The following is a 26,200-nucleotide window of genomic DNA, read 5'->3' as shown; positions in this document are numbered from 1 at the left end:
TCCTTCAAAATGTCTAAAAAAACAGTGGGTTTTCTATTCAAACAAGCCCACTCAATGTCACTTGACATGAATTACATGGCCTATTCATCACATCCCATTTCTGCCCTTTCTGTTCACCAAGGAAAATGCAACTGAATAAGCAGGCCATTGGTGAAAGGGAGTAGGACGAGGGCAGGAAGAGGGGGGGTTGAAGGAAGGATAGGAGGTGAAGGGCAGAATCAATAGGATTGCTGGGTTAATTTATTCTGGCTCAGTTAGTGGGAGGGAGATGCAAAGAGCCCTGCCTTCAGTGACAAAAGCAAATAAAGACTAACAATAATCCTTGCAAATCATCCTAAACAACAGACACAGAAGCTATATTGCACCAGAGGCGAGGCTAGAAAGAGCAGGTTTGATTCCTTGCTGAATCACAACAAGGACCACTGCTGCTGAAAGGATGGGGGAGAGGGAAGGGGGTGATGCAGAAGAAAATAAAAGAAACAGAGGTTACCTTGCAGGTCTCTCCGGAGCCTTGTCAGCAGGAGCGATGTGCAGGGATGTCTGAAATAGGGCAGACAACAAAAGAGAAAAGTGAGCTCCCCAAGAACAAAGACTCGAGGCAGAGCAGTTCACAATGCACAGCCTGCATGCGGTTGTTGCTGTGCCACACTTAAAACGCTCCCCCAGCTTAAGGTGCGATGGATGCTGGTTCCACATGGCACACCTGACTGAGAAGAGGCCTACCGGTGTAAATGGTGATGATAAATGTCTGCTCTCTCTTGGGCTTCTCTGGAGGATGATGGGAAAGGAGATATAGCAAAGGATGTTATGAGCTGAGCTCAGGGGGCATATGTTGCCCTCTAAAACCTGGCATGGATCAGCTGGAATGGGTCTTAATGGTAAAGAATGGTTGATACACTTAAAGGTTCAGTGTGTAACATTTAGGAGGATCCATTGGCAGAAATTAACCTAGAATGAGCCAATTTTATCTAAAAACGCAGCAGGCCAAACATGTTGAACCGCTATGTTTCTACAGGAGCCCAGAAGAGACAGACTAAAAACTGGCTCTAGATACAGCCTTTTTTTTGTGTGTTTCGCGAGCACCATAGTTTCTCCCTCACACTTGGAAAGGGAAGGTGAAACGAGTGCGAGTTGCAGCCTGCAACTACACTGCTGGATGCCACTAAAAGTTACACACTGGACCTTTAATAACAATCAAATGCAATCACACATTAAAATTGGAAACAAAAAAAGTTTCCACCAAATTACACAAAATAAATATATAGATCTTCATAATAATTTTCTGAGGAGAAAGAAGTTAGCAAAAAATCTGGCGTGAGTGGTACAACCGGCATTTTTTCATACAATGCCAACAAAATAGCATTTCAAAGCTATATGTAGAGTCTTCAGAAAGCAACATCATACTCATATTGCGGTGGATGGGTGACATGCTGACATGATCACACTCAATTGGTGCTACACTACATTAGACTCATTTTAAGCAATCATACCTTACATGTGTCTTAACAATATAGATTCCGATTCCTATGATTGGTTAGAAATTGTGAGATTAACTACAATACTGGAACACTCATGAATGTGAGATTACCTCAATGCGCTGGCGAGCGGAGATGTCTGGATTATAATCCAGCCGTTTTTTAGGAGGCTTGAGCCCCAAGCAGCAGCAGTGAGCAGGAAGAGGAGAAGGAGAGGAGGAGGAATAGGAAGAAGGTGAAAATGAGGTGAAGGAGGAGAAGCAGTGGTGACATCATGGGGAGAAACCAAAAAACATGTGGAGAGAGTGACACCCGTTAGAGAATCTGAGTAACCAGAGATGGACTAGTTCACAAAGGTTGCACATGTGCTTCGCATGTACAATGCACACATGTGCAGACACTGACTACACACTAACACCCTTTTTTTGACAAACACACACAGACACACCTACACATAACACCTTCATTTATGTGCACATTCTAATGATTAGCTATATTTCTATGCTAATCTCAAAATAGCAACATTTAAGATACAGTATAGCAATGCTAAAATAAATCAGGCCTACTACATCAACCTTTATACCACACACACATACACACACAGAAATGTGCCCATGTACCACACACACATGCAAAGTGTGAGAGCAAGCTGTAAAGCAGGAAGCCGAGTGAAGCACAAGCTGCAGTGTTGTGTTTATTTGAGAGTGCATTGAATTGCACTCTCAAATGCTGTGATTTAGTGCTCGTTTAATAGTGCAGATAAACTACGGTTCACTCAGTTGGCCAAAACATTTTGTGACTTCTTGTATCACCTCAATAAACACTCAAACACTAAACATACTGTGAGATTCTGTCCCAGCTGGACCAGTCAGTGCATGTAGGGAAACCTTGTACACTCTGAGGGCTTATTCAGTGATGTGAAACATTCAAAATATTGCAGGTTGAAATCTCAATACACAGCACAACATGACCTCGGGAAGTCATGGCAGCTCCAGATATGACATTTTCACCTGAACATTTCGAATAAGCCCCACAAATCATCACCTGATGTCATGCTGGCATGGATAGAGGCATGTCCTCATGACACTTTGTAAATCAGTCAGGTTGGGGTAATTTGATCCCAGAAGCTAGAAGCAATCCCTGCCCTGAGCCACTAGGACGTTATTACCTCTTACATCCAGCAGAGGGTACTACAGCATTTAGTTTGAAGATATGCAGAGCATTCCTTTACCAAAGTAAAGATAAACAGAAATACTAGCAGACATGAATAAATGATTAAATGAATAAACAGGCTAAATAAAAGGCTAATTAATTGATACACATGTTAACATGTGTAAGAGATGTTGAAGAAACTGCACAGACTCAGACTGTTACCCAGATAAAAAGGATAATAATAATATGTATCATTAGGAAACTCATCCATTGCATATTTATCAATGTTAAGATTGATTGATTAATTGATTGATTGATTGATTGATTGACTGACTGGTCTGTGCAGTTCTACCAGCCTAAAAGTCAGCTCATCTAAAGCATCTGGAGCACACTGCCTTTTAACCTATTTTCCTGCTTATTTTTGGACAAAATGCAATAACAAACCAACTGAAATAAAAATTTCAATACAAAAGGCTTCTGTGCCTGCTAGCCACCAGACCAAAAAACCCAGCAACGCAGAGACATAACACAGCCTGTCACGAGGGTGGGGGAGGGTGGGGGTTCACAGCACCCAACAAGTACCACATGCCCAAACAACTAGCCCCACCCAGTCTATTGGTGGACACATTTAAAAAAAAAAAAAAGGGGGGGTGTTTGCCTATGGCAGGGTTGTGGTTGAGGGAGCAACTATGGCCCTGACTTACCGGCCGCCCAAACTCCAGCTCGGAAAAGAACTTATACCAAGGCTCGTTCTCTAAATCTATGTCATCATAGGTCTGGGAAAGCATGACAGTGACAGAGAGAGGAGGTAAAAGAAAGACAGAAGAAGTGTGGAAAGAAGTCACACACAAAGAGAGACATGGACCTCATGGTTAGGAATGGGCAAAGGTGGCACAGAGAGATGGGCACAGGATGAACCAGGATGAGGATTTAGACTGGCTCATGGGGACGAAGGTAGTGATGCAAAACCCATTTTCTATTGACAAATCTTAAGAAAATTTAACTTCACTACTTTAACTGGTCTGACAGTAATCCAAAAAGTTATTTGTTAGGCAAAGTACCATAATTCCTTATTATCATCAGCCAGTAATTAAACGTGTTTACACTAAATAATCTAATATGCACAGTGACACTCTTGTCATCAGTGGGGACCGAAGAGGCAGGCAATTTCAACACGTAGGCTCTTTTGAATTGACAGTCATTAATTTCGTATGCACAAAAATTAAGAGGGCTGTGAATCACATGACAGAATCAAATTACCACTGGCTTATTCTAAGCCAAAGCACAGGTGACAGATAATGAAAATCAGAATGTTACTTTGAGCATTACATGTCTAACACCCAACCTCATTATCCACACCTTTGTGCTGGCTCAGTGGATGGCATACTAAATCATCATCAGAGGAACTCATTAAAGAAGAGGAGGAAAGGGTCCGTTTTTAAGAGCTGTCTGGAAAAGACATGAGGGGTTACTTACATGGGTGTACAATAAGCTTCACTTCTACACTGGTGGGAGCAGTATGGCTTCACCATCAGCCAGCCAACTGACCCAAGTGCTACACACTGCCATAACTCCAGTTGAGTGTCAAATATTGTTAATGTTAACACACTATGGTTTTTTTTGGTGTTAATTAATGGTGTTAAGTTAATTAATTACTTAGAGAACAGGTAAAAACATCAAGGCAGGACAGTGCTATAAACCACTAAACCAGCCAATCAGTTAATATTTACTTGTTTAACCCTATTTATTTATCCTGTCCTAATGCCTTTTTATGTCTTTTGTAAAGTTATCCCCAACAACACACTTGATTCCACCATGTCTAATAATGTCTAATAATCACAAATATTTAATTTAGAGTTAAGAACTGTGATGCATATTTCATATTGAGGCATGTCAGCTACGTTTGTTCAAATTTATTGACTGAAAAAAACACCCTCCACTATTCTGAATACCTGGCATGTAACTGATGGATAAATTGCCTTAAGGAAGCAGTTTATCTCTGCTGTTGTCACATGATAGATTATAACAGCCCTTCCCTTGTATCACATAGAGATACATTTTCATATCAAATCAACCTGCAATAAACTGTGTCAGATGGGATGAAAGTATTTACATGCTTCACAATTATACAGCTAAGCAAAAACAATGGTTACTGCTGTGTAGCAAGTTAAACAACTCCAACAAGTACAGCTTTCTTTATTTGTTTCCATTGACACACTTGGATGTGCACTTCAGTGAAGAGCCTTATTCATTTTCAAAAAGTGTTACTGTTGTTTCAACTGTAGAGATAATGCACTTACTACTCTGTCTGCTCTTTCTAACCCTGCTCCCACATGAAAATGGTTTTCACGCCAAATGAAACACTGCCAGGAGATGTTTTGTAGGTGTTGTGGTGTCACATCTCGCCTGCTAAAAAGAGAATTCAGCTTTGAGACAAATGAGTCACCCTGTGAAAAAGTGAAGCCTAGAGCGGAGACTGCCAATCACGGAAGTACTGTAGACACACACAGAAAAAAAGAAAGAGGACCAGAAACATTTTTGTTTGCTATGGCTTATAAATGCCCAAATGGATATTTCATCACCGAACAGCATGTTTTGGGGGGCAATTTCTTCACCTTGGAGAGTGGAGGAAAAAAGCTTCTGAACATATAGAGTCCCAGACAGCAGATTGGACAGCGTGGGTTCACGTCTACTCCCTACAGCTTTCTCCTTTTATTGCCTTATCAGGAACTGACTCATGCATTATTGCCCTGGGAGAGCTTTCTGCAGTCATCGCATTAAACATCTGCAAAACCTTCACAAAAACCTTTTCTATTGAATCTATTCTCACATAACTCCTCATCTGTAACACATTCTCCATTATCTCGTCCTTTTTATCAGATATCTCATGTCTATTATTTTCTGCCCTAACTCTACACGGTAATTATCTCCTCTGTCTGCTTTGTCATTCACCCCACACAGAGTGAACAGCCAGTACAGTCGCTAGAGGATGCAGCACTAGAAACCTTCGCTTTTTACCGCCCACACTGTGTCTGACGGAAGTCCATGCAAAAGCCCATAATATGAAAATATATTAACAATACGCTGATGTATACAAAGACCTGCAAGTTAGAAAGGTGTTTGCTTTTCTCAATTCGACCATCTACTTGTTGCTCCATCTCTACACTTCATGTTGCTTAATGTTTAGTTGTCTACCTCTTCAGAAATGCACCTTTTATTTGGCTCCGAAGCAAAACCGAATGTGACAGAAGAATTTTTTTTTTTTAACAATAACAAGCATAACTACAACAACAGTAACAGAAATTACATCATTGTCACGGTAATAGAAATATTCTCCCAAGATAGAGACGTGAAGCCAGCAAATGTTGAAGAATAAACTTCCAGATTGGCTCCTACAGGCAGTTTTCAGTGTTTTTAATAGAAAAATGTCAATTTCAATTCAATTCACTGTATGAAATTAAAGAACATTTTAAAATATATACTCACTGGTCTTTCATGTTCCAAAATAGAGGACTTCCCAGGCTCATACTCAAAAATACTCTTGGGCTCTGCACGGTACTTTCGTGTGTCCACTTTCCTGTTGGGAGGACCCCATTCATTCCTGGTGCAAATAATAATAAAAAAAACATATTTCTTAGAAAGCATTCGGACACTATGTTAGTTATCTATTTAAGAATATTTTAAAGGAATATAATATAATATATAAATAAAGTTGGCTCAGAATTAATGTGAGAAAAAATAAAAAATAAAAAAATGCACATAAACTATTAGAATAAATAAATAATCCATCCCATGAATTAGTTTGTGTGCATGACATGGGGATTTAAATTTAGTTTTGTTTGAGGGCCAGGTTTTGAGTTTTATTGAGGGCCAGTATTTCTAAAACTAATAAGGTGTCATACATGAAAGAGATAAGGCAAAGTTTGTCTTACGCGTCAGGCAAGTCTTTATCACGGTCACTGTCTCTGGCCCTCAGTTGGAGGAGAGATGGCATAGGTGGAGGTGGAGGGGGTACAGGGGATGGCGAAGGCTCCCGAGGCCCCAGATGACCTCCGTTGTCCGAGGGGCTTTTGGCGAGTGGCCTGTATGTATGTGTCCGGGGAGCAGGGTGGGCCATGGTGGTGTTGGACGACAGGCTGTAGTCGTCTGTTAAGGATAGGGCAGAAGAGACATCGGAGGGCGAAGTAATGAAGCAGAGCAAGCCAGACAGGAGGAGACAAATGGGTTGGGACGACATTACTTAAAACATTTCTCACCATTGTTAATGACAGCATATGTTGCATTGTATGTGTCAGAATAGTCATCATCTGTAGATGAAAGGAACAAAGACTGGTTGGTATACATGTACAAACATAATTTATAATGATAATATAATCATTTACAAGTTTGTAGTTTCCTCTCCAGGGAGAACATCACCTTTAGTCAGCTTGAAAACAGTCAGTAACAAAGTAATTTCAGATAGTGGCCATTTTTCACAGCAGAAAGGATCAAAACCACCCAAGCAGCATAAACCACTTCTCCTCTGTTCATCCACAAGCTCAGCGTGTTTCAAACTATTGTTTTTCCAATATGTGTTTTTTTCTTTTAAGAAGGGCGATAGCAACCCTTAGAAGCAGTGTATTGCCCATATTCTGACATAATTATGATACTATGAAAGTGAAGTTGAAGCTGCAGTTTTCTGCAAATTCTACAGGGGTTAATGGAATATTGCTTTATACATTTACAGAGAATATGTGCATATTCATCAACTCTCCAAGATGCATGCAAACATTCTTTTAGGCACACACAATCATGAAATTGTGTGTATGTTTGTATGTGTGCTTCAGGAGAAGAAGCCTGAGCAGTTATGAACAAACAAGCCTTGTAATGACTGTGAGTCTGTCAAGCCCACAAAATTAGAGCAGATTTCCCAGGACAGCTGAGTGTCTATTAGAGGTTTCTCTCAATTCCTCCTCCTCTCCAAACTCTCTTGTCCTCATCTAATGAGTTCTGGCTCTGAGGTCCTTTGGGTCTTTTGGTTTAACAATAGGTGACATGCAGAGACACACAATGATACACACATACGCATATTGTATGGGTGTGTGCATGAGCAATTCTGCTCATAATGTCTGATAAACCAATCGCATCAAATAATGGGAAATTTCTGCCATTCAGTGTGATTCAGTATTTACTTACCTGCTTTGTGAACCTTGTGGATCTGTTTGAACATAGTTTTGTACCAGTCCTTAGGCCTGTCCACCGTCTGTAGAGAGAGAAATCATCATAAAGATTTATGTGCCGTGAAACGCAACATAAACGTCGAAAGGGTTCACACCGTTTTATAGGCCATTACACACCCTCAGCCTTTCTAGAGATCCATATTTCCCTCACAGAGAATTCAACTTATGCTGTGACATGAATAAATTATTTATAAGATACATTCATCGTATTTAAAGACACTCTCCATATCATGCTTTTAGGAAATGTTGATCAAGCTTGTTCAATGAAAGAAATGTAGGATGATTTAAGATTGACTAAATCTTCTGTTTTTGTGTCCAACATGAATAATCTTGTCAAGAAGCATTTGCATCACACTGTTTTAACTTAATTCAAGGAAGCTGCTCTTAATATGTCTCTCTTGTTTCAGCTATAGCTGATGATAAATCTGAAAATTGATTTTCATTGTTTTCACACACATATCTAAGAGATCTATTAAAGATACACTGAAATAAAATATAAATGTTCAAAGTGTTTTCATTTATCTTTTTTATATGTTTTGTGTGTGTATGTCAAAATCTCTCTCCTTTCTCTTTCTGTAAAACATTGGAATACACTAGATGACTCATCTTAAACACAGGGACTGTACTGTATACATAAATGTATCCAATCAAATGTGATTTGGGGCAATGAGCTAACCCCCGGCCATCATGTAAAACCACACTTCACTGTTAGCTCGTGGACTGAAGTAGCTAGCAGAGCAATATCATAGTAGGAGTGTGTGTTTGGATGTCAGATGGCAAAAAGGTCTACATTTCCAAAGAATCTCTCATAATTATACCTCACTTACATATCCTGTTTCACTTGGAAATAGGTCACATTACAGAAGATAAACACTAAATTCTGTTTTACTGTGACTTTAAAAGAAAAAAAGATGTGGCATTTAATCATTGCATTTTTTGTTATATAGTATACTACTATACTAAAATACTAGTAATAGTAATGTTTTTGTGTTATTTGGTCAGTCTATAACATTTGTGGAGTATATTTCAACTTTTAAACATACATATATAAATTGCCATAATATCCAAACATGTAGAACATTTGTGTGTAATGTTGATCCGGGCTACTTTCAGAAATCAATGTCAGCAGATTTGGTTTGGCAGCGTAGAAGATACAGAAGCCATGTTGCTACAAAATCAGAGTGGGAGCTTCTGGTGTTCTGCATGGAAAATCCAGGAGAAACCCTGGTATGTGTGTCTTTGTGTGTACAGTATAGATCTAACAGCCACTTCAAAAAAGAGCTATCAAATGGCAGGAAGACTTAATCCTGTCTTTATTCAGTAGCACTAAACACTGTGTCTGAACTCTGGTCAGAGAAGAGGCAGTTTGGCTCCACAGTGAAGGAGTGTGTGTGACTGAGCATGTAGCATTGGCACAGCCAAGAGACGGGCCAATTACCACTTCACTCTCCATGGCTACCAAATAAAGTGCCCACAAAAATGTTTGTCTGCTCACAACAAGGAGCATCTGTTTTTCTTCTTTCCTGCTTTTTTTCCCTCCACCTTTTCTCTTTGCTTTTATTGCCCGTCTTTCATTCTTTCTCTAACTTTCTCTTGCTCACTCATTCTTTAGTCTTTAAATGCCATTCTTCAAGAAATGGATATCTGAGGGACAGTGATACAGAAAGCCTTAGCAGAGATAACACACAGCTGCACACTTTGACAAGTACTAAAGCAAAGACCTTTTCTGAACTCCTCTATAACTAGCACACAGGGGGAGAGTAAAAGACATACTAAGAGATAGTGGGAGTAAGAGAGAAAGGGGGTCAAAAGCTGCTGACAGCTGAAAGTAATCCCCTCTCGTGAACCTGATCACATAACAAGACAACAATGGGTCAAAAGACACTACTGTACAACGCTACAGTATGCAAACTAGTGTGGACAGCTCTGTGTGTGTGTGTGTGTGTGTTTGACCTCACCGTACGGATGGCAATAGGGATGCCAGACTCATCCACAGGGCCGATGCCTTCATAATGAGGGGCTTTAATGACGGACACCTTTTTCTCTTCTTCTGAGAAGTGGGCAATGGGCACAGTGCTGCTGACGCTGGTGTGGCCCGACACCACAGACTCTCTGGTGACTGACTCGCTGCCCTCTAAAAGAGGAAGACGCACTGTTAGATGTACCTACTAATAATCAAACAAAGTTGGGGCACCTAACACCAGCTAAAATAGTGAATACTGAACCAGCACCAAGACTGACTGCCCTTTTTTATGTTTTAAGATTTGAGTAGTACAAGAACAACCAGAATATTTGCCTCCATTTTGTACTAATTAATGTGTTACTGTGCTACACAACTGAATGGTTATGGTTTGAGGTATATACATATACTGGAATTGAAACAAATACTTTACCTAAATATCTATTAACTATTTAATTGTTATAGCTCTGTAAAAAACACATTCTTGAAATTATAAGCAATTCAGTCATATCAGGGCAGGTTTTTTTTAAAGAATTTTGTGGCTTCTAGCAGTAAAGTAAAGCAGATTGCAACCATTTGAATACAGCACAGCCCTTCCAAGCATGTTGTAGAAGAAAATATGGTGGAAGGTCAGCCACTCACCTGAACTCCTGCTCTGTCTCTGGAGCCCAGTGTGGAGTGAGGACGGGGGAGGAGGGTAGGATGGGGGAGAGAGGGGCCTCTGTGGATGGCTAGTACTTCCATTCATAGCGTGAGAGAGAACCTGGCCCTAGAAGTGACCCACAAGCCAGAAAGAGAGTCATTCACTACCAATTACAAATGGCAGAAAAATGTACAAATTTCCATTTACTATAGTGGAGAATATTGCTGCTCTGCCCTACAACAATAGGTGATAAGTGTACATGTAAAACACATTTAGCAAAACAAGAGAATGATTAGTTTTATAAATCCATTATTAGTCATCATATTGCTATAACATATGAAGGTGTAGAGGAACCTAGTATGGAAATGAATGTACATGTAGACAGATATTGGGGCTTATGTGATTCATAGGAGCTGCTGAATCTGAAGTGACTGTGCAATGTAAGAACAGTTAGTGAGGGAAAGGGGCACTTATTGAATTACTTCACTTCAAAACAGACAGAAGAGATTAAAGCAGCGATGGAAAACAAACACAACTCTTTCAGATTTACATACTTTCATTATAAATTAGTTGTGACATAAACAAGACAATGGACACGATACAGTTACAATGGGAGGCTCTTCTGTAGAATGCTCTCCCATTCAACATGACACAGGAACATATGATTTCATCTGACAAAGTATAAAAACATTTTATTTAAAGGCCTGTGTGTTCAGATCAAAGATTCATGATAGCTTAAAAAAAAACAATGACTACTGTACCTAGCAACCAATGCAATTTAAAAGTGATTAATTCACATCAAACACGCAAGCGGACACACAAACACTCGGTTGCCAGTGTATCCAACAGTGTGTCTACACAGGAGATGTTTCAGTCTGGTTTAATAATGGTCAGTCTCATGCACGTCTGACAGAACAGACATTTTCTATCTATACCTCTATTTGAACAATCCAGCTGTCTACAGGCTGCACAACGGCTCATACCTTACTTGCTCTATACATGCATGACCACAGTGTATTTTTATGCTTTAAGTAAATTTTTTTCTGTTTCACGCTCTGTGAGCTACCAAAACACAAGTGACTCACACTCAATACTGTGCCTGAACACATCCTGTGTAAACACATGTGGAGACCGAAGGTGCAGCTCTGCGAACATGCTGGTCCTGTTGCGCTCCCTACTTCTGACTTCTTCTGAGTTTTGTGCTTGGGCAATGAGTAAAATGAAAACTTCAATGACATTGAGCAGTACTGCCACTGATGGAAGATGCAAACCATGAAGTTCAGAGTAAAACGTGGCAATGCAATGCAACTTTGATTGACACCAAGCTGATTTCTGGCTTGGAAGCCAATGATAAACTCGATTATCTAGCCCTAACAAAATGTCAATTCAACCTTAATATCAGTCTTGTACACATGCACATTTAATAATAATAAAAAATAAAAATCTACAGATGTACCATTCTGTGGGGCAATATAATGAGTGAACAGGAAACACAACTACAGCCACCCTGGTTCAGTCTTTGCAGATGCCAGAAACCTGCAGCCAACAGCTTCCAACTTCACTCTGCTACATTAACTTCTCTGGAAATGGTTTTGTCACATCATGAATTTTTTATGTGAACCGGCCTTTAAGAGAGAGTATAATTGCATTTGATTGCAAAAAAAAGGCATAACAAAGAGAAACATAGACAAGCACACATAGACAGTGTTCTAATGAGTACAGACATGAACATAGTGAGGGAACCTAGTGGGCTGAATTTAATTTTGGTGTCTGACAAGTAGGTTGTAGTTGGCGGTTAGTGAAGGTAAAAATCAATAGTAATAACACACTTTGTGAAGGTTTGGTTCTGCCATCCAAATGAGTGGAGGGAGAGAGGAAACCATTTGTTTTGGTGATGATATGTGTTACTGCAGTGACTTGTTGGGATAATTACGTTAGTGAAAGTGGATGCTGCAGCAGTGGAGGCCACAGAGGTTGTTAGCACATCATCAAGGCCAGCAGTGGAAGTGTAGGTAGAGACATGGCTGAGGGTGGGCGATGGTGTGGGTGAGGCGCCAGGTGAGTCCAGGCTACAGATCTGCAGCTCATCCAGCAGACCCGCCGTGGACGATGAGTAGTGGCTGAGGGCTGACACCGTCAGGGGGGAAGCCGAGGGTGACACACAGCCACTGATGCTCGCACTGCTGACTGCGGTAAGGCTCGGCCCGCTGACTGCACCAGCTGTGCTGCTAGCTCCACTAGGAACATACGGAGTGGGCGATAGAGTCTTGGGCATTAGGCCTGACAGGTAGTCGAGTGATTCTGAGCTGTGGCAGCGATAGGGGGAGTGCCGTGCTGTGGGGTCAGGGGAGGGAGGCCCCTGGTGTTGGAAGGAGAGGGAGTTGATTGGAAAAGGAGGAGATGAGGAGAGTGCTTAGTGATATCACTCATTAGCTGTGTTGTCACAAAGGATGTGTGGAAGTAACACGTGAGCCTAACAGAAGGTGAAATGCTGTTGTGAAATCACAATGAGGTGTCATGAGGCTGCAGCATCATCGTCCGAAACATGATTGATGCTGTGAATTGAAGAGGCTCTGTTAGTTCAAACTTGTTGGAAGGCAGCAAATACAGTAACAGTGGTACAAAATATATGTAACAGTTGGTTATCACATATACAGTATAAGTTCACACATATGCAGAACCACAATTAGTTTGGTTGGTTGGATGGCAGCACCAAGACTAGCAAACTAAAGGGCAACACACATAAGCAGTGTAATACGTGCATTAAAACAACTGCACCTCCCTTTTTCTATGTAAGGCCAAACACCAGCTTCAAGGAACACCACTGTCCCCAGAAAAGACACCAGAAAAAAACCCTGTCTCTCTTGGCACATCCCGGCTATGGTAGCTTGACTACTTCTTTGGTGTGTATGGGTGTTTATGGTATACTAAGAGCCTCAAATGAAATAACACAGCCAGTGTGTTACCCTTTAATCACTCTTGATGTCACAAAGACAAAACCCCGGGGATGTTGTATTATAGTAACCTTAAAATTGACAAAATCATTGCTCTTGTTTGTTGTATTGTTACAGTATGTAGTCACTTATGTACCAACAGTTCTGCAGGAGAAGGTCTTGGTGGAACTGCAGGAGGAGCCTTCATTATCTCCACCTGGGCTGGAGGTGGACTTTGATTTGGGACCTTGAGTTCCATTGTGTTGTTTGAAGGCTCTGGATGTTTCAGACTCTCGGGGCCCAAATGGACAGAAAGCGAGGCAGTCTGTGTCAGGGGTAGAGACAGGATGGGGGCCCTCTGTGGAGGTTGGGGAGTGGGTGAAGGGGAACCTGTTGTCTGGGTCTTAGGTTGGGGGTCAAGGTTAGAGTTGCAGTGAGCCGGAGGGTCAGGGATGGTGACCGGGGTTAGTTTGAGGGAAGACACCTTACGCTCATGGGCTTGTGTATTAGTGGTGGTGGTTGCACTACAGTTGCTAACATCATTTGGGACAGTGGACTGGTGTGCCTGTTGGACTGGGTTTTCACTGCTCTCTGAGTAGGAGTAAGAAGAAGCGCTGTGAATAGTGTAGGACTCTTTCAAAATTGCTTTCTCATTCTGAGTGAATGTTAGCGTTCCAGGGCTAAAATCATTAGCCAAGGTAATGAGGGAGCTGTAGTCTGGTGGATTAGTGCCAGTGGGTGAAAAGTGGAAACTCTCTCTCCTGGGGGGTGGCAGGGGCACGTGATTGACATCCTTGTTGGGCAATTAGAATTCCACAGCCAAGAGGAGTTCAAGCAACAACAACAAACAAGTAATCAATTCAAAGCTTGATACAAATAATCATCAAGTTCTTCCAACTACAGTATGGTTCTGTGTAAATGATCCATTAATTATGATGGTATGTGTTGTCATTAAGAATAAGAATTCCAAAAAAAGACTTTTACAAGCCAAACACACTTCTTTGATTAAACTCTAAATAATAGTACAACAGAAAAAATGCAAATGTCAACATCTGTCAGTGTGGTGTGTGAGACATTTTACCTGTGTTGGAGACTTTTTCTCCTGTAGGTTGGGTCTGACACTGCGGAAGCCTTTGGCAGCAAGAGATGAGCTGTTGGCATCTCCGTTCTTAAGGCCATCTGTTACACTGCGTGACCGCCAGGATTCTGAAGATAAAGTTAATAATATTAACATCACACACTGCGGTGTGTTTTGATTATGTTTTATGGTCTCCTACGGGGTGTTTCATAGCGCCTTTTATCATGCGCAATGTCAAGATTTTCCACCTGAATTCACCATAAGGAGCAGAGACTTACCCAAGTCTGATGAGTGAGAATCACTCCCTGGAGAACAGAGAAGACACAGCAATAAGTGTGTGATCACAATCGCCACTGCAACAAACATCAATACTACTGTATAGCTGTTGTCTCACAAAGTATTTGTGAGTATGTTCAGTGTGACAAACAGAGACTTGGTGATGGGGTTAAGGGAGTAAACACAGGTCTGAAAAGACAGACTGAAGAGGAAAATGCATAGGACAGATAAATTATGTATGTTAAATGACAAGTGTGTAGGATTTAGTGGCATCTAGCAGTGAAGTTGCAGATTCGAACTAACTGAACACCACTCGCGTCTGTATCTGACAACCTGGGAATAAGAACGGGCGTGTGTAGGAGAAACTACGGTGGTTGTGAAACTCGAGAAAAAGGCCCTGTCCACCAATTGATCTTGTAATCACCATGAACTACTACTACTGCTTTTACTACCACTAATGATTCCTCTCCGGTAAATCGCAGAAAGCCCAAGCATTTTCTCCGGATAATGTCGTTTTGTCAACTTTTGACGATAAAACAGTGACAAGACAACTACACTAATTCACAGAGCTAACTAACAATTGGTTAGGATTCTAAGTCACAGAAATTACAGATTTCTAAAAACAAAACTCACACAGTATTACCAGTATAAATGAATAATATGGTAATGGCTTATTTATATGAAAATAGGCTTACTTCAGAAGGCTGCAGTGGGTACATGTATGTTCTATCAGATTTTGGTTCTGTTATAGAAATGAGTGCAGGCTGTTTTTCTTTCTGTGTTTACTTTCAGTCACACTCAGAGTGTTAGAAATTATTTATGTAAAAATCTGTTTGAGGTTCACTCAGTTTGCCCTAAAATATATGTTGTTTTGAGTCCTCATTTATTTTAAATCTTGACGTCAGAGGTGGCCAGTGCAAAGTTAGCAAAAGCCATAGACCCACAAAATAGCCACAATTATGGGATATACACCAGATTTAAATAAAGCGGAATTATTTCATCTTTAATCAAATTCTTCTTGAGTGCTTTTACACACTCATGGTTAATTGTACATTTTTATGATTGTGTGAATATGTCAACTGATTCCATGTGGCTGGTTATGTAGGCTAGCTCACGGAAATATAGACAGATAGTTTTACCAGCGGGAATGGCTCAAGCTGGGATGGATCATGCCACAACACACGAAACACTCTCAACTGGCTCCTTAACCTCCGCTCTCTAGTTTACAGTGTTGGAACCATGCAGAAGGGTGATTTCTGTATTCCTAGGAAACATCATTGTAGATTTTTGAGAGCTGACTCCACGTATAACAGTATGCTAAACAGTAATCATGACTGAACTGTACACCCCTGCCAAGGCTGAGGGTTCGTTAGAAGCTGACGCCTGCATGTCTCCTTCACAAACAAGCTCTAGTGGCTACGCACAGGATCCTTAAGCCGTCTAAGTGGTGGTTTGATCAGTGCTACCATGCTCCCAAAGCTTCTACATCGGACAACAATTTATCAGCTTTCACACAGTGCCCTACTATTGTTAAAAGGAAGCTGACCGTGCTGGGGTGCCTACATAGGGGCAGCTGTTAACCTGGATGCTGACAAGGTTCAGGCACAAACACTGCTCTTTCAGCAAAGGAAAGGAGTAGGCAGGTGGGGTTGACCAGCTGCATCCCCTGGAAGCCCAGAATATACTTTAGCTTCAGCTCTTCTCCCCCGCTATGTAAAAAGCTCTTCAGTTATTCCTGTTAACTTCAGGATTTCAAATTAAATGTGACAAGGAAAAGGCAACAATTTTAGGATGAAGGGGCTTATATATACACAACATTTGTAAGTTTTATTGCATTAAACTAAAACACTGATCAGGAAGAATTAAGCAGAATTTAGGATCAAGGGAGCTGTGCTATGTCTAGAGGAAAAAGAGTAATGGGTAAAAATGAGGCAGGAAGAACTTGAGACAACAGGAAGAACACACTAAACCACCCATAAAGAGGGAGGAATGGCATGGAGCAGTGTGTGAGCATGACATATGAGAGCTGTCAAAAGGGAGGAAGATTAACATCAACAACAGCTAAGTACAGTATGACTGATTTAGGAAGCAAAAACAAGCCCAGGACGGAGGAGACTAAAAAAAGGAAACAAAAGAATTATACAATCAACTGATTAGAAAAAAATAGCATGCCGTAGTCCAAACATTGCTTAAGCAAACTGGGGCAGCCGCAGGCTATTTGATACAATTTCAAATATGCTCAAACCATATCAGCTTGATGGAGCCCAAACAACAAGTCACTTTTTAAAGACTTACCTCTTTCACAGTTTAGTAGAGTCAATACCTGATGTGGTCTGTATTTTCTTATTCAAAGATGTGTTCATTTCTTGAGTGTTTGTGAGTGTTAGTACCTGTGCCTAGATTTGGTGAGCTCTGGACCCTCTTCATGGGAGAGAGTATGAGTGACAAGGCCACACTTTTGCGAGCGAATCCTCCGCTATCTGAGAAATCACAGCCAGGCAGGTGATCATAGAGGCAGAAGCAGCAGCAAACACGTGCACATGCATATACACAAAGACACACACACAAATGCTTCCAGCCAACATAACACGCAAAGACGAGGCAAAGCACATGCACTTAAAGAGCCAGATTTTTAGTGCATGAGCTCAGGATATGAGAAGAAACTGGTATACAGCCCAATTACAAGATTTAATTGTAAAGTAGAAGATGTTGTATTGGATGCTTCTGAATTAGGCTTACAAAATCACAAAGAGGGTCAAGACTTTAGGACTAATGAAATTTACATGGGGGACATTTGTTAATAGAGAAATCAAGTGTCAATATCACTAAATATCAAACTAAATAAATATGTTTACTGGAAACCCCCTGTATTAGGTTTGTGTGTTACTACTTCCTGTGGCAGACAGTGGCTACTGATCTAGTTTGTCTCGTAGGAGTGTTTTGTTTTGCTTTTTGGACATATATGGTATGATCAGTATAGCTATTTTGTAGTTACTCACTAACCATTTGGTGAGGGGAAATGTCAGCTTTTTTGTTGTTTTGTTTCTTCATCAAATCAATTTTTCTAATTCGGGCAGTGTCATTGTTTGTCTTTTAACACATGACAAAGCTATTTTTGTTTTGTCTTCCACATCGTAAACACAGGCGAAGAACCAAGATGAGTCAAGCTATCACTGGCAGCCACACACAGTGTTGGTGTGTGGAGAAGACTCAAAGATGGATTACTCATCATTGATTCCCCGGCTGAAATACACATTTGGGATGACTGCCAAGTTTAGGACAGAGCTTCAGGAATGTACTAAAGGGGGAATGTGTCATTGTGGTTAAAAGGAACAGGCTTATTATACTTATTGATGCTTTCAGTCACAGTAACCCATGCCCAAAATGGACCACCACCAAAGCGGTGAAACAGGGTCAGGGTTAGAATGATAGACTCATGCCTGTGGTAGAGGAAAACTGGCACACATAGCGGCTTTTAAAATAACTAGGTGGTCTGAAATGTGGAAACACATTGACTTTCTCATTGTGAAGTATCAAATATAAATAATAGTTTTATGTTCAGTTAAAATGTAAAAAAAAAATGCATGATGAAATGCACAAAACAAAACCAATAGATATAGACGGATGATTCCCCAAAGAATTCATGCAGCATGTGGTTTGTGTGTGTGCGGTTGTATACCTGTATTCATATTGAAGAGCACTTCTTACTGATCTACTGCAGGGGGATACACTTTCCTGGAAAACAAAACAAAGTATTTTAGTCAAAAAATAGTCTTAGTCTCACTTTTCTAGTGCTTGAATTTCCCTCGGGATAAATAAAGAAAAAAAATCTATCTATCTATCTATCTATCTATCTATCTATCTATCTATCTATCTATCTATCTATCTATCTATCTATATCTATCTATCTATCTATCTATCTATTTATCTACATTTACAAAATGATCTTACTAAGACTGCTACAATAAGTAATTTAGTTACTGCAATTAAAAGACACTAAACTCTTTGTATTAAATTTTACATATAAGCAATTACATTGGAAATCTGCCAATTTCATTCGTTTTACTTTGATGCAAATCACGCTACTTTAAGAGCCAGCATCTCTGTGCAAGGAATTTCTGGAGAGATTAATGATGTTTAGGAGTAGGAACGCTACAGTATGCTGACATACTGCAACTGACTGCAAGTCAGCTCAATTTTAAAATGCCTTTCACACATTGCATTTTTCCAATATTGAGAAAACCTATAGGCTGGAGTACAGACCTCCTACACATGAATTGTGACAAACCGAGGGACAAACTCAATCATTAACTGCACTTCAGAACTTCCAGGCTTTTAAAGTACCACTAGCATGTATCCAGACCTTAGAACTAACACCCACTCACTGATTCATATAAATGAACTGAAAAGCCATTCTGATTATTAAGCTATGGTTGCATAGACCTGTGATTGATTAGCAACATAAGGTGTGCCTGGCCTTTTGCCCAAGTGTCCCATCAACCCTGAATAGGATAGGAGGTGTTGAAAACGGATACAAAGATAATGTGTAATGGATAAGAATGGCCTACAGATACTGATGAAAATGATTATGAATGACTCAGAAAGCTAGTGAGCGTATTTCTGAGTAACTGCTTTATCAACGAGACAAAGAGTATAAGATGGACATCTGACATATAAAATGTGTTATAGTGTTTTCACTGTGAACAGACGTGATTTAGTGCCGATCAAAGGGATATAAACTGCAAATTAGTTCCTAATATATTTTCACAAGAGCTCTGGAAGTGTTAAATAGTAGGACAACAAGCTCACTTATATACTTTCAATTCTCTTTTACTTATGTTAGTATGCAGCACTGTACAAAAGTGTTTATATTAAATTAACACATGCTGCCTGTCATGTTCAGAAAGATGTTTGAGCCAAGCCTAAACCCATGGAATCCAAATGTGGGAACATAACTTCTTCCAGCTGAGTGAAAGACTTAATGACCTCAGCAAATACTTTACAGTACATATATGAAACATAAATAACCTAAATGGCACTGATAAATGATACAGAATACCATGTTTACTTAACTGTAGCCATATGTGATGCCTGTCTCCTGCTATATGGAGACCTTTTCTTGGAACCGTTTCAGTGTGGGAGCATGATTGATATGAATAGGGCACACATCAAAAGCCAAAGACACAACACAGACTGTTGCATCGCTGCGTGAATAAATGCACGTGTGTCATCACAGGACTTAGTGTGTATGACAGATACTACAAATGAAAGCATACAGTGGCTGCAGTGGGGATCATATATGTCTGTAAATAACTACATACAAAAGGCTAGCCTTGCCTTACACACACACACGCGCGCACACACACACACACACACACACGTTGTTAAGTTTTGGGAATGTGATGTACAGTAACTGTTGTTTGAATGTTAGTGTTGATCGCTCTAGAACTCTTTCATTACTCAAATATTATGGATGGCATGACTTCAGTATCTTATTAATCAAAAGTACAACTAGAAGAAGAATATTTAAAAAAATGCTATGCTATATATAGAACACGGACTCAAAACAAACATTGAAAATATTGAATTAATATTTAGTCCCATTTGGGCAAGATGTATTTCTCTAGTTGAGGCTGGGTGATTTCAATAATACCTTTGCTTATCAGTAATTCCAAGTGATTTTAATCCTGGTAAGAGAGCATTTGTGGTGAATTATGTGGGTAAAATGGTCACATGATTTTTCTGTACAATATTACTCTCTATTACGACTCACTTCCATCAATCTGGAAGTTGCTAATACTGTATAACAATATGTACAGTTTATGAACTGCATTTCCCACCTATGTGTATAGGATATGTATAGGATAATAATCCTAGCATACATTGTAGATTTTAAATTTCTGTTTTAAGTAAATAAGTAAAAGTAGAGTTTGCACAATCAAAACAATCAGAATGCACCTTTTAATTCTGTTCTTTCTGTTTGTATGTTCAGCACAAAGGAGTACAGTGCACAGATGTTCCAGCTATTTCTCCTTCAGTGCACCCAGTAATTCCATTTGTACAAATTATATTACGCTACAGTACATAAAAAAGTCTATGTAAACACACATTCTGTTTCCATGCAAGTAAGTAGGGATCTCTAGGGATCTCCCATAGATATATAAAGGCTGTGTAATGATGAAAGCACATAGCCAGGTAGTAGTTTCAGAGTAGTAACTCTGGGTTTGAACCATGCATTAACAGAGATTTGCTTCAACACTATGACAACTCTGGGCCTCACTGCACATCAACCAGGAAAGGCCTCATAATTGTGGCTATCATTTACTGGGGCTTATTTTGGAAAAGGTATGCAACCATATCCTGACATGAATGTGTAAACTGTCTTAGCAGTTGGTTCTTGTGATGAGTGGCACCAGATGGATGGCATGACATCAACATGTATTTGGCCACGCTTAAGATTTTACAGCCTTCAGATGAGAAGATGGTAAACGAAATGAGAACAGTAATTCTGAAATCCTTGTCCCATTTAACTGAATACGAGTCATAATAAACATGGTCATTATAGCAAAACAGTCTTCTTACGACAACATAAACTGTTTAGTTGAAACAAGAAACAATTTCGTTATGAGATACCCCAAATTTATATATTATATAAAAATATTATTACATTTTTTTTGCATTTTCACACAACAAACAGCAACAACTTGAAGCTACAGTACACAAGGTTTCTCATTAGCATTTGAACTCTACCTACAGTGGTTGATATTAACTTACTACTGATATACTGTAATTATAATTAATAACAAACTGCAGTACAAAAAATGGGAGTCTGTCGCCATTACATACAGGAGTTTTTCCATCAGAGATAACTGTAAAATATTCTGTGCGATATGATTACAGTGGTTATAGAAGAAACAATATGTTGTGCCATCTGATTTAATTTATTTTAAATAGCATTTCTTAACAAAAACACAAATGCATGTCTCATTTGTATCAACAACTGTTACTGAATACTTGAGTAAATTTAAATTGAGCCAGATGATAGATAGAGCAACTGCTAAGTTATGAGTTTAATAAAAGTACTGGACTGTACTTATATAGCACCTTTCTAGTCTTCCAACCACACAAAGTGATTCACACTACATGCCATATTCACTTATTCACACACATTCATAAACTAACTCATTCAATCATACACCAATGCTCAGTTTCCTGCTCAAGGAGATGCAGTGGGAGGACCCGGGGGATTGAACTGCCAACCTTCTGATTAGTGTAAGTCTAAGCCACAGCTGCCCTAATATATTACTTATAACGAGTTTGTTACAGAAAACATGTTCCTAAACATACACATATGTATGTTTGGAATTTTCTCTAAGGCAAAACAAATAATACTGCACAGTCTTCCAATGACATTTACAAGAGCTCTTCAGAAGAGTAACTCGTAAGTACTATGAATAACCTTCCTACATATTATCGAACATTCATATCTACCCAAACACACAACTATTTTGTTGCCAATATGTGAGGGTTTCCAAACACAGTTAATGCTGGTGAGGAAGAAGTACTATTACTTGTGGGACTACATCAAGTCATGCGTCGTGGGATACTTTCAGTCCCTCAAGACCATATCCTCACCCTCATACAGTATGCCCTCGTAAATCTATCTCTGAGAAAAACACACACACACACACACACACACACACACACACACACACACACACACACACGCACTGGGGTAAATCATGGGTCTGGCGTCGTGGACAGTCTGCATCCAAATGATGGTCAGATTATAAACAGGATCATGTTTCTTCGGGACAGATCAGCGGCGACACAGCAGCTGTGGCCATGGTGTAATGTTATGGCTGGACACTGGAAGGAAACCTGCCAGGCTCTACACCTCTGAACAACTCTATCTGTCCAGATAGACTTTTTTAAGCTTTTATAAATAAAATGCACAACTCTCGATGAAGGTAATACAGTAGTAGATCATTAGCAGTTCTTGCATTTCAGCATGCAAATCACGGTATATACTGGAGGAGCGCCAAATGTTTCCATAAATATTCAGTAGCGCTTCTCCAATATATAATGCTACAAGGCAAGCAGTGGGAATAAATGCTGACAGATTAAACACTTGTTATCCTCTCATTTCTCATAATAAATTAACTTAAATGTCAATTTCCATAACCTTTCTCACAGTAAATTCCATCTTTACTGACTGAAAACTAAATGTGCTAAATAAACGGATGTAAACAAGAGACCTTCATTTCCAAAGAGTTGTTTTCAATTCTTGTCCTAGTTTTGTTGGCAAAAGAATTTGGTATGTTAAGTTTGTTGCAAGTAATTTTATTTTCTTACTTTGCAGTGGTTTATCCACCGACTGTAATTTAGGCACTGGTGGGCCACTCTGGAGACTAGTGTGTATATAATTACTGAGTGTAATAGCTGTGGGACTGCAAATACACAAGTCAGAGCTTTAAGCCACAGCAAGCCATGCTGTCCAACACCACAAGCCCATCAAGTCTTATTAGTCTGTTAAGTGACCCACTGGGACCCATTTGGTTCATATGAGTGGACTAATAGGGTTTGAGCTTTGAATCCTTTTGAAACATAAGACACTGTAGTGACTATGGCAGGAAGCTCATCCTCCTCTCTTTGTTTTTTTAGAAGAACATTACCATTGATTTGAGCTCATCACTAGAAACTGTTGTTTGTTATGGCATGTCCATTTTCCTCCCCTTGTATGACATGCTAACTTTCCACATGGAATATTGTTACTTGTTGACCTTGACAAACCTCAACATAAATTAAATTCTAAAGACTTTTAATCTGTCTGTGTGAGCACTAATTAAATTATCTTATAAAATGAGTGTGTAGACAGCACTTAGATGACGAAGCAGAACTTAATCAATGCTACAAGATAATGAGGTTAAAGCATGTCATAAAATGCCATGATCCAATATCTTTTCCCTTATTAACAAAAGAAGGGTCATTTATCTAGGTTCTTATACTAAACAAAATGTCCTGGGAAAACAATGACATGAAAAATGGAATCCAGACAGTATAATGGAAATACAAAAGAAAAGAAAAGACAAGAAAGACAAACACAAACATGTCCTCAAAGAGGAGTGGCCGGGAGGCCTTTAGTCCCTGGCAGTCTGCCTTGGCATAGACAAAACAAGTGTCTAAAAACAAATTTGTCACCATTCATCCGTGAGAAAAATGATAACAATGAAAATATGAAGGAAATAACAATGACTTAACTGTCTGAAGCAATATTTAAGAATATTAAGGAACTTTTTCAATCTTGTGCCTACAGTACACGGCTATGGATTATAGTTCACTTTGTCTTATCCCGCAGATCAATAGTACATCATTGGTAGAGAACTCTCCAGTAGTAGAAACATTCAGCAGCACCACACAAACTGCTACTGTTTATTTACTACCCAATCCTTTACTCTCTTTTGTACTGAAGTGTTTCCCTTGTATTGAAAGTTACATACAGTAAGGTCAATGCATCAAATTTCAGCATGTGGGAAAACAAATTTAACCAGTGTGCAATAAAAAAAAACGGTAATCTGGGTTTCAGTAGTTCATCTATTTTGGTAGAACGGATTAAAGAGAAAAGATCAGATACTTTCCAACTATTTTTATTATAAGTCCATAGCTCTGAAATCACTGGCAATTGTGAAGGAGACAACGACGTTTCCCAATTCTCATTAATGAATGAATTCCTTCTCCACAAGCTCACTGGCATATCTTCCTCCATTTATAGCTCATTCCCTTTACAAGATAAGGGAGGGATTTTAGGATTTACCATTTCAGTTACTTATGACACCTTATGCACCTCAATCAGCAATTCGACACTAAATAAATGAATACGCCATAATGGGAAAAAATTAATTCAGCAAAATAGGGCAACGGTTACATAAGCAATTCATTAAAATTATAACTTCTCAAAACTAATAATTTAATTGTAACCTTTTTTAAATTATTTATTTAATTTCAGGATTGCATTTTAACAGAGCTTTTAAAAAGGTCCTTTTTATGTGCGTGTCCGCATGTGTGAAGACAGCAGGAGAGAGTGAACAGTCACTGGAGATAAGCCGACTGTGGCCTCAAGGGTCCTGACCCTCAAGTGGTCACTCAGACTGAGACATACTCACAGGATGTCAATAGATTAAGCTCCTTAGCAAATCTATTTAAAGACCTAACCAAAAAGTCATCAGATACACATTTTCTGTTCAGCTGTTCTATATACAAAAGCTTTTCAGCTGTTAAATGCTTTAAAAAAAAGATTTAAAAAAATTAATTTGAGCTGAAATATAAATGGACACTAGGTGCAATAGTTTGTTTAAATGAATAAGAAACTCAATATATTGTCTGCAGTGACGTTCAGCCCAGTCTCGGGAGTTTGATGGGGATGAAAATGAAGCACTAATCTTATTGTAGGAATCAAACAGAACAAATCCCTTTTAAACAAGGCAACAGAATTTCCCTGGAGATCCAACATAAATCCCAGCCGAGACATGGCTCGCCTGAAACCCAACGGACAGCAAGTTACTCCTCCAAAAAAGGCAGAATTTAGAATTGCTTCATACCTTAATTACTGAACTGGGGCCAAGTTATTTTAGTGGTGCATTTTTGTGGTAAAAATGTGGGGAGTGCAGGGTTGTGGTAAGAAAAAAAAGAAAGGCTTCGGAATCAAAATAAGAGTCTTGCTGTAAGGAATTACCCATTGTGCTGCAAGTAAAGTATTTCTAGTACTTCAAGTATTCATGTTATACATCAGCCAAACAAGTAAACACTTCAGCAGTATATAATTCAGAGCTATAGACAGTACAAGAGAAGGATAATTGTAATGTCTTGGGTTTAGAAGTTCAGATTTCAACAGTGAACATTACATTTACATCCTAAGGCTTCATTTGATTCACAGGAAGTCATTAAACACTGGCAGTTGTGATGCAAATAATGCTTTACTACTACTATAATTTTCATAATCCCTGCAAGTCCTTCAGCAGTACAGCATTAAATCAGCTGCTGCAAAGACAACTAGTTGCTTGTTGTCTTGACCTCCTTGTTGATAAAATGATATCGGCTTAACAGTCAGTTAACCTACTGGAGTGAAGCTATATAGTACAGTGGACCTCTTCATCTTGATGATATATTCGTAAGTAAAAAAACAAACAAAACAATTGTAAATGTTAATACTGCATATTAGCTTTGTTGCACTGTTGGAACATATAGAGATCTGATTAACAACAATCAATCAAGAGAATAAATTAAACTATTTATTTTCTATGTTTTGTGAAATCAAAATGAATTTGAGAATGAGACATGAAGTTCTAATCCACATCAAGGTGTGTTTAGGGACTTAAGAATGTTTAAATCCTTGCTGAGGGGACTTCTTAGCTGCAGTGTTAAAATCCTTTAATGCACACATCAAAATGATTATCCTACTTATACC

General features: G+C 39.3%; 1 protein-coding gene across 25 annotated transcripts in view; it reads right to left on the bottom strand.

Annotated features, from left to right (window-relative positions):
* Nucleotides 1–26,200, bottom strand: part of sorbs2a (sorbin and SH3 domain containing 2a) — a 66,119-nt gene that overhangs the window by 13,584 nt on the left and 26,335 nt on the right. For 13 of the 25 annotated variants that reach the window (XR_007881453.1, XR_007881454.1, XM_051383620.1 and 10 more), the window contains 15 exons: nucleotides 18,416–18,471; nucleotides 17,127–17,216; nucleotides 14,739–14,765; nucleotides 14,464–14,588; nucleotides 12,383–12,808; nucleotides 10,449–10,575; nucleotides 9,805–9,980; nucleotides 7,803–7,869; nucleotides 6,884–6,934; nucleotides 6,560–6,773; nucleotides 6,114–6,228; nucleotides 3,332–3,403; nucleotides 1,589–1,645; nucleotides 724–768; nucleotides 491–540 (listed from right to left, as the gene is read on the bottom strand). Coding sequence is in view for 23 of the 25 variants with exons in the window: in XM_051383620.1 (XP_051239580.1) it covers nucleotides 491–540; nucleotides 724–768; nucleotides 1,589–1,645; nucleotides 3,332–3,403; nucleotides 6,114–6,228; nucleotides 6,560–6,773; nucleotides 6,884–6,934; nucleotides 7,803–7,869; nucleotides 9,805–9,980; nucleotides 10,449–10,575; nucleotides 12,383–12,808; nucleotides 14,464–14,588; nucleotides 14,739–14,765; nucleotides 17,127–17,216; nucleotides 18,416–18,425 (1,652 nt within the window). In the remaining 2 variants the exon portion in view is untranslated. The remainder of the gene's footprint in view (nucleotides 1–490; nucleotides 541–723; nucleotides 769–1,588; nucleotides 1,646–3,331; nucleotides 3,404–6,113; nucleotides 6,229–6,559; nucleotides 6,774–6,883; nucleotides 6,935–7,802; nucleotides 7,870–9,804; nucleotides 9,981–10,448; nucleotides 10,576–12,382; nucleotides 12,809–14,463; nucleotides 14,589–14,738; nucleotides 14,766–17,126; nucleotides 17,217–18,415; nucleotides 18,472–26,200) is intronic. The other 12 variants (XM_051383624.1, XM_051383640.1, XM_051383628.1 and 9 more) reach the window with 8 other exon arrangements.

The sequence above is a fragment of the Dicentrarchus labrax genome, unplaced genomic scaffold, assembly GCF_905237075.1.
Source record: "Dicentrarchus labrax unplaced genomic scaffold, dlabrax2021, whole genome shotgun sequence".
Classification (NCBI taxonomy): Eukaryota; Metazoa; Chordata; class Actinopteri; family Moronidae; genus Dicentrarchus; species Dicentrarchus labrax.
This window is presented reverse-complemented; position numbering and strand designations above follow the sequence as displayed.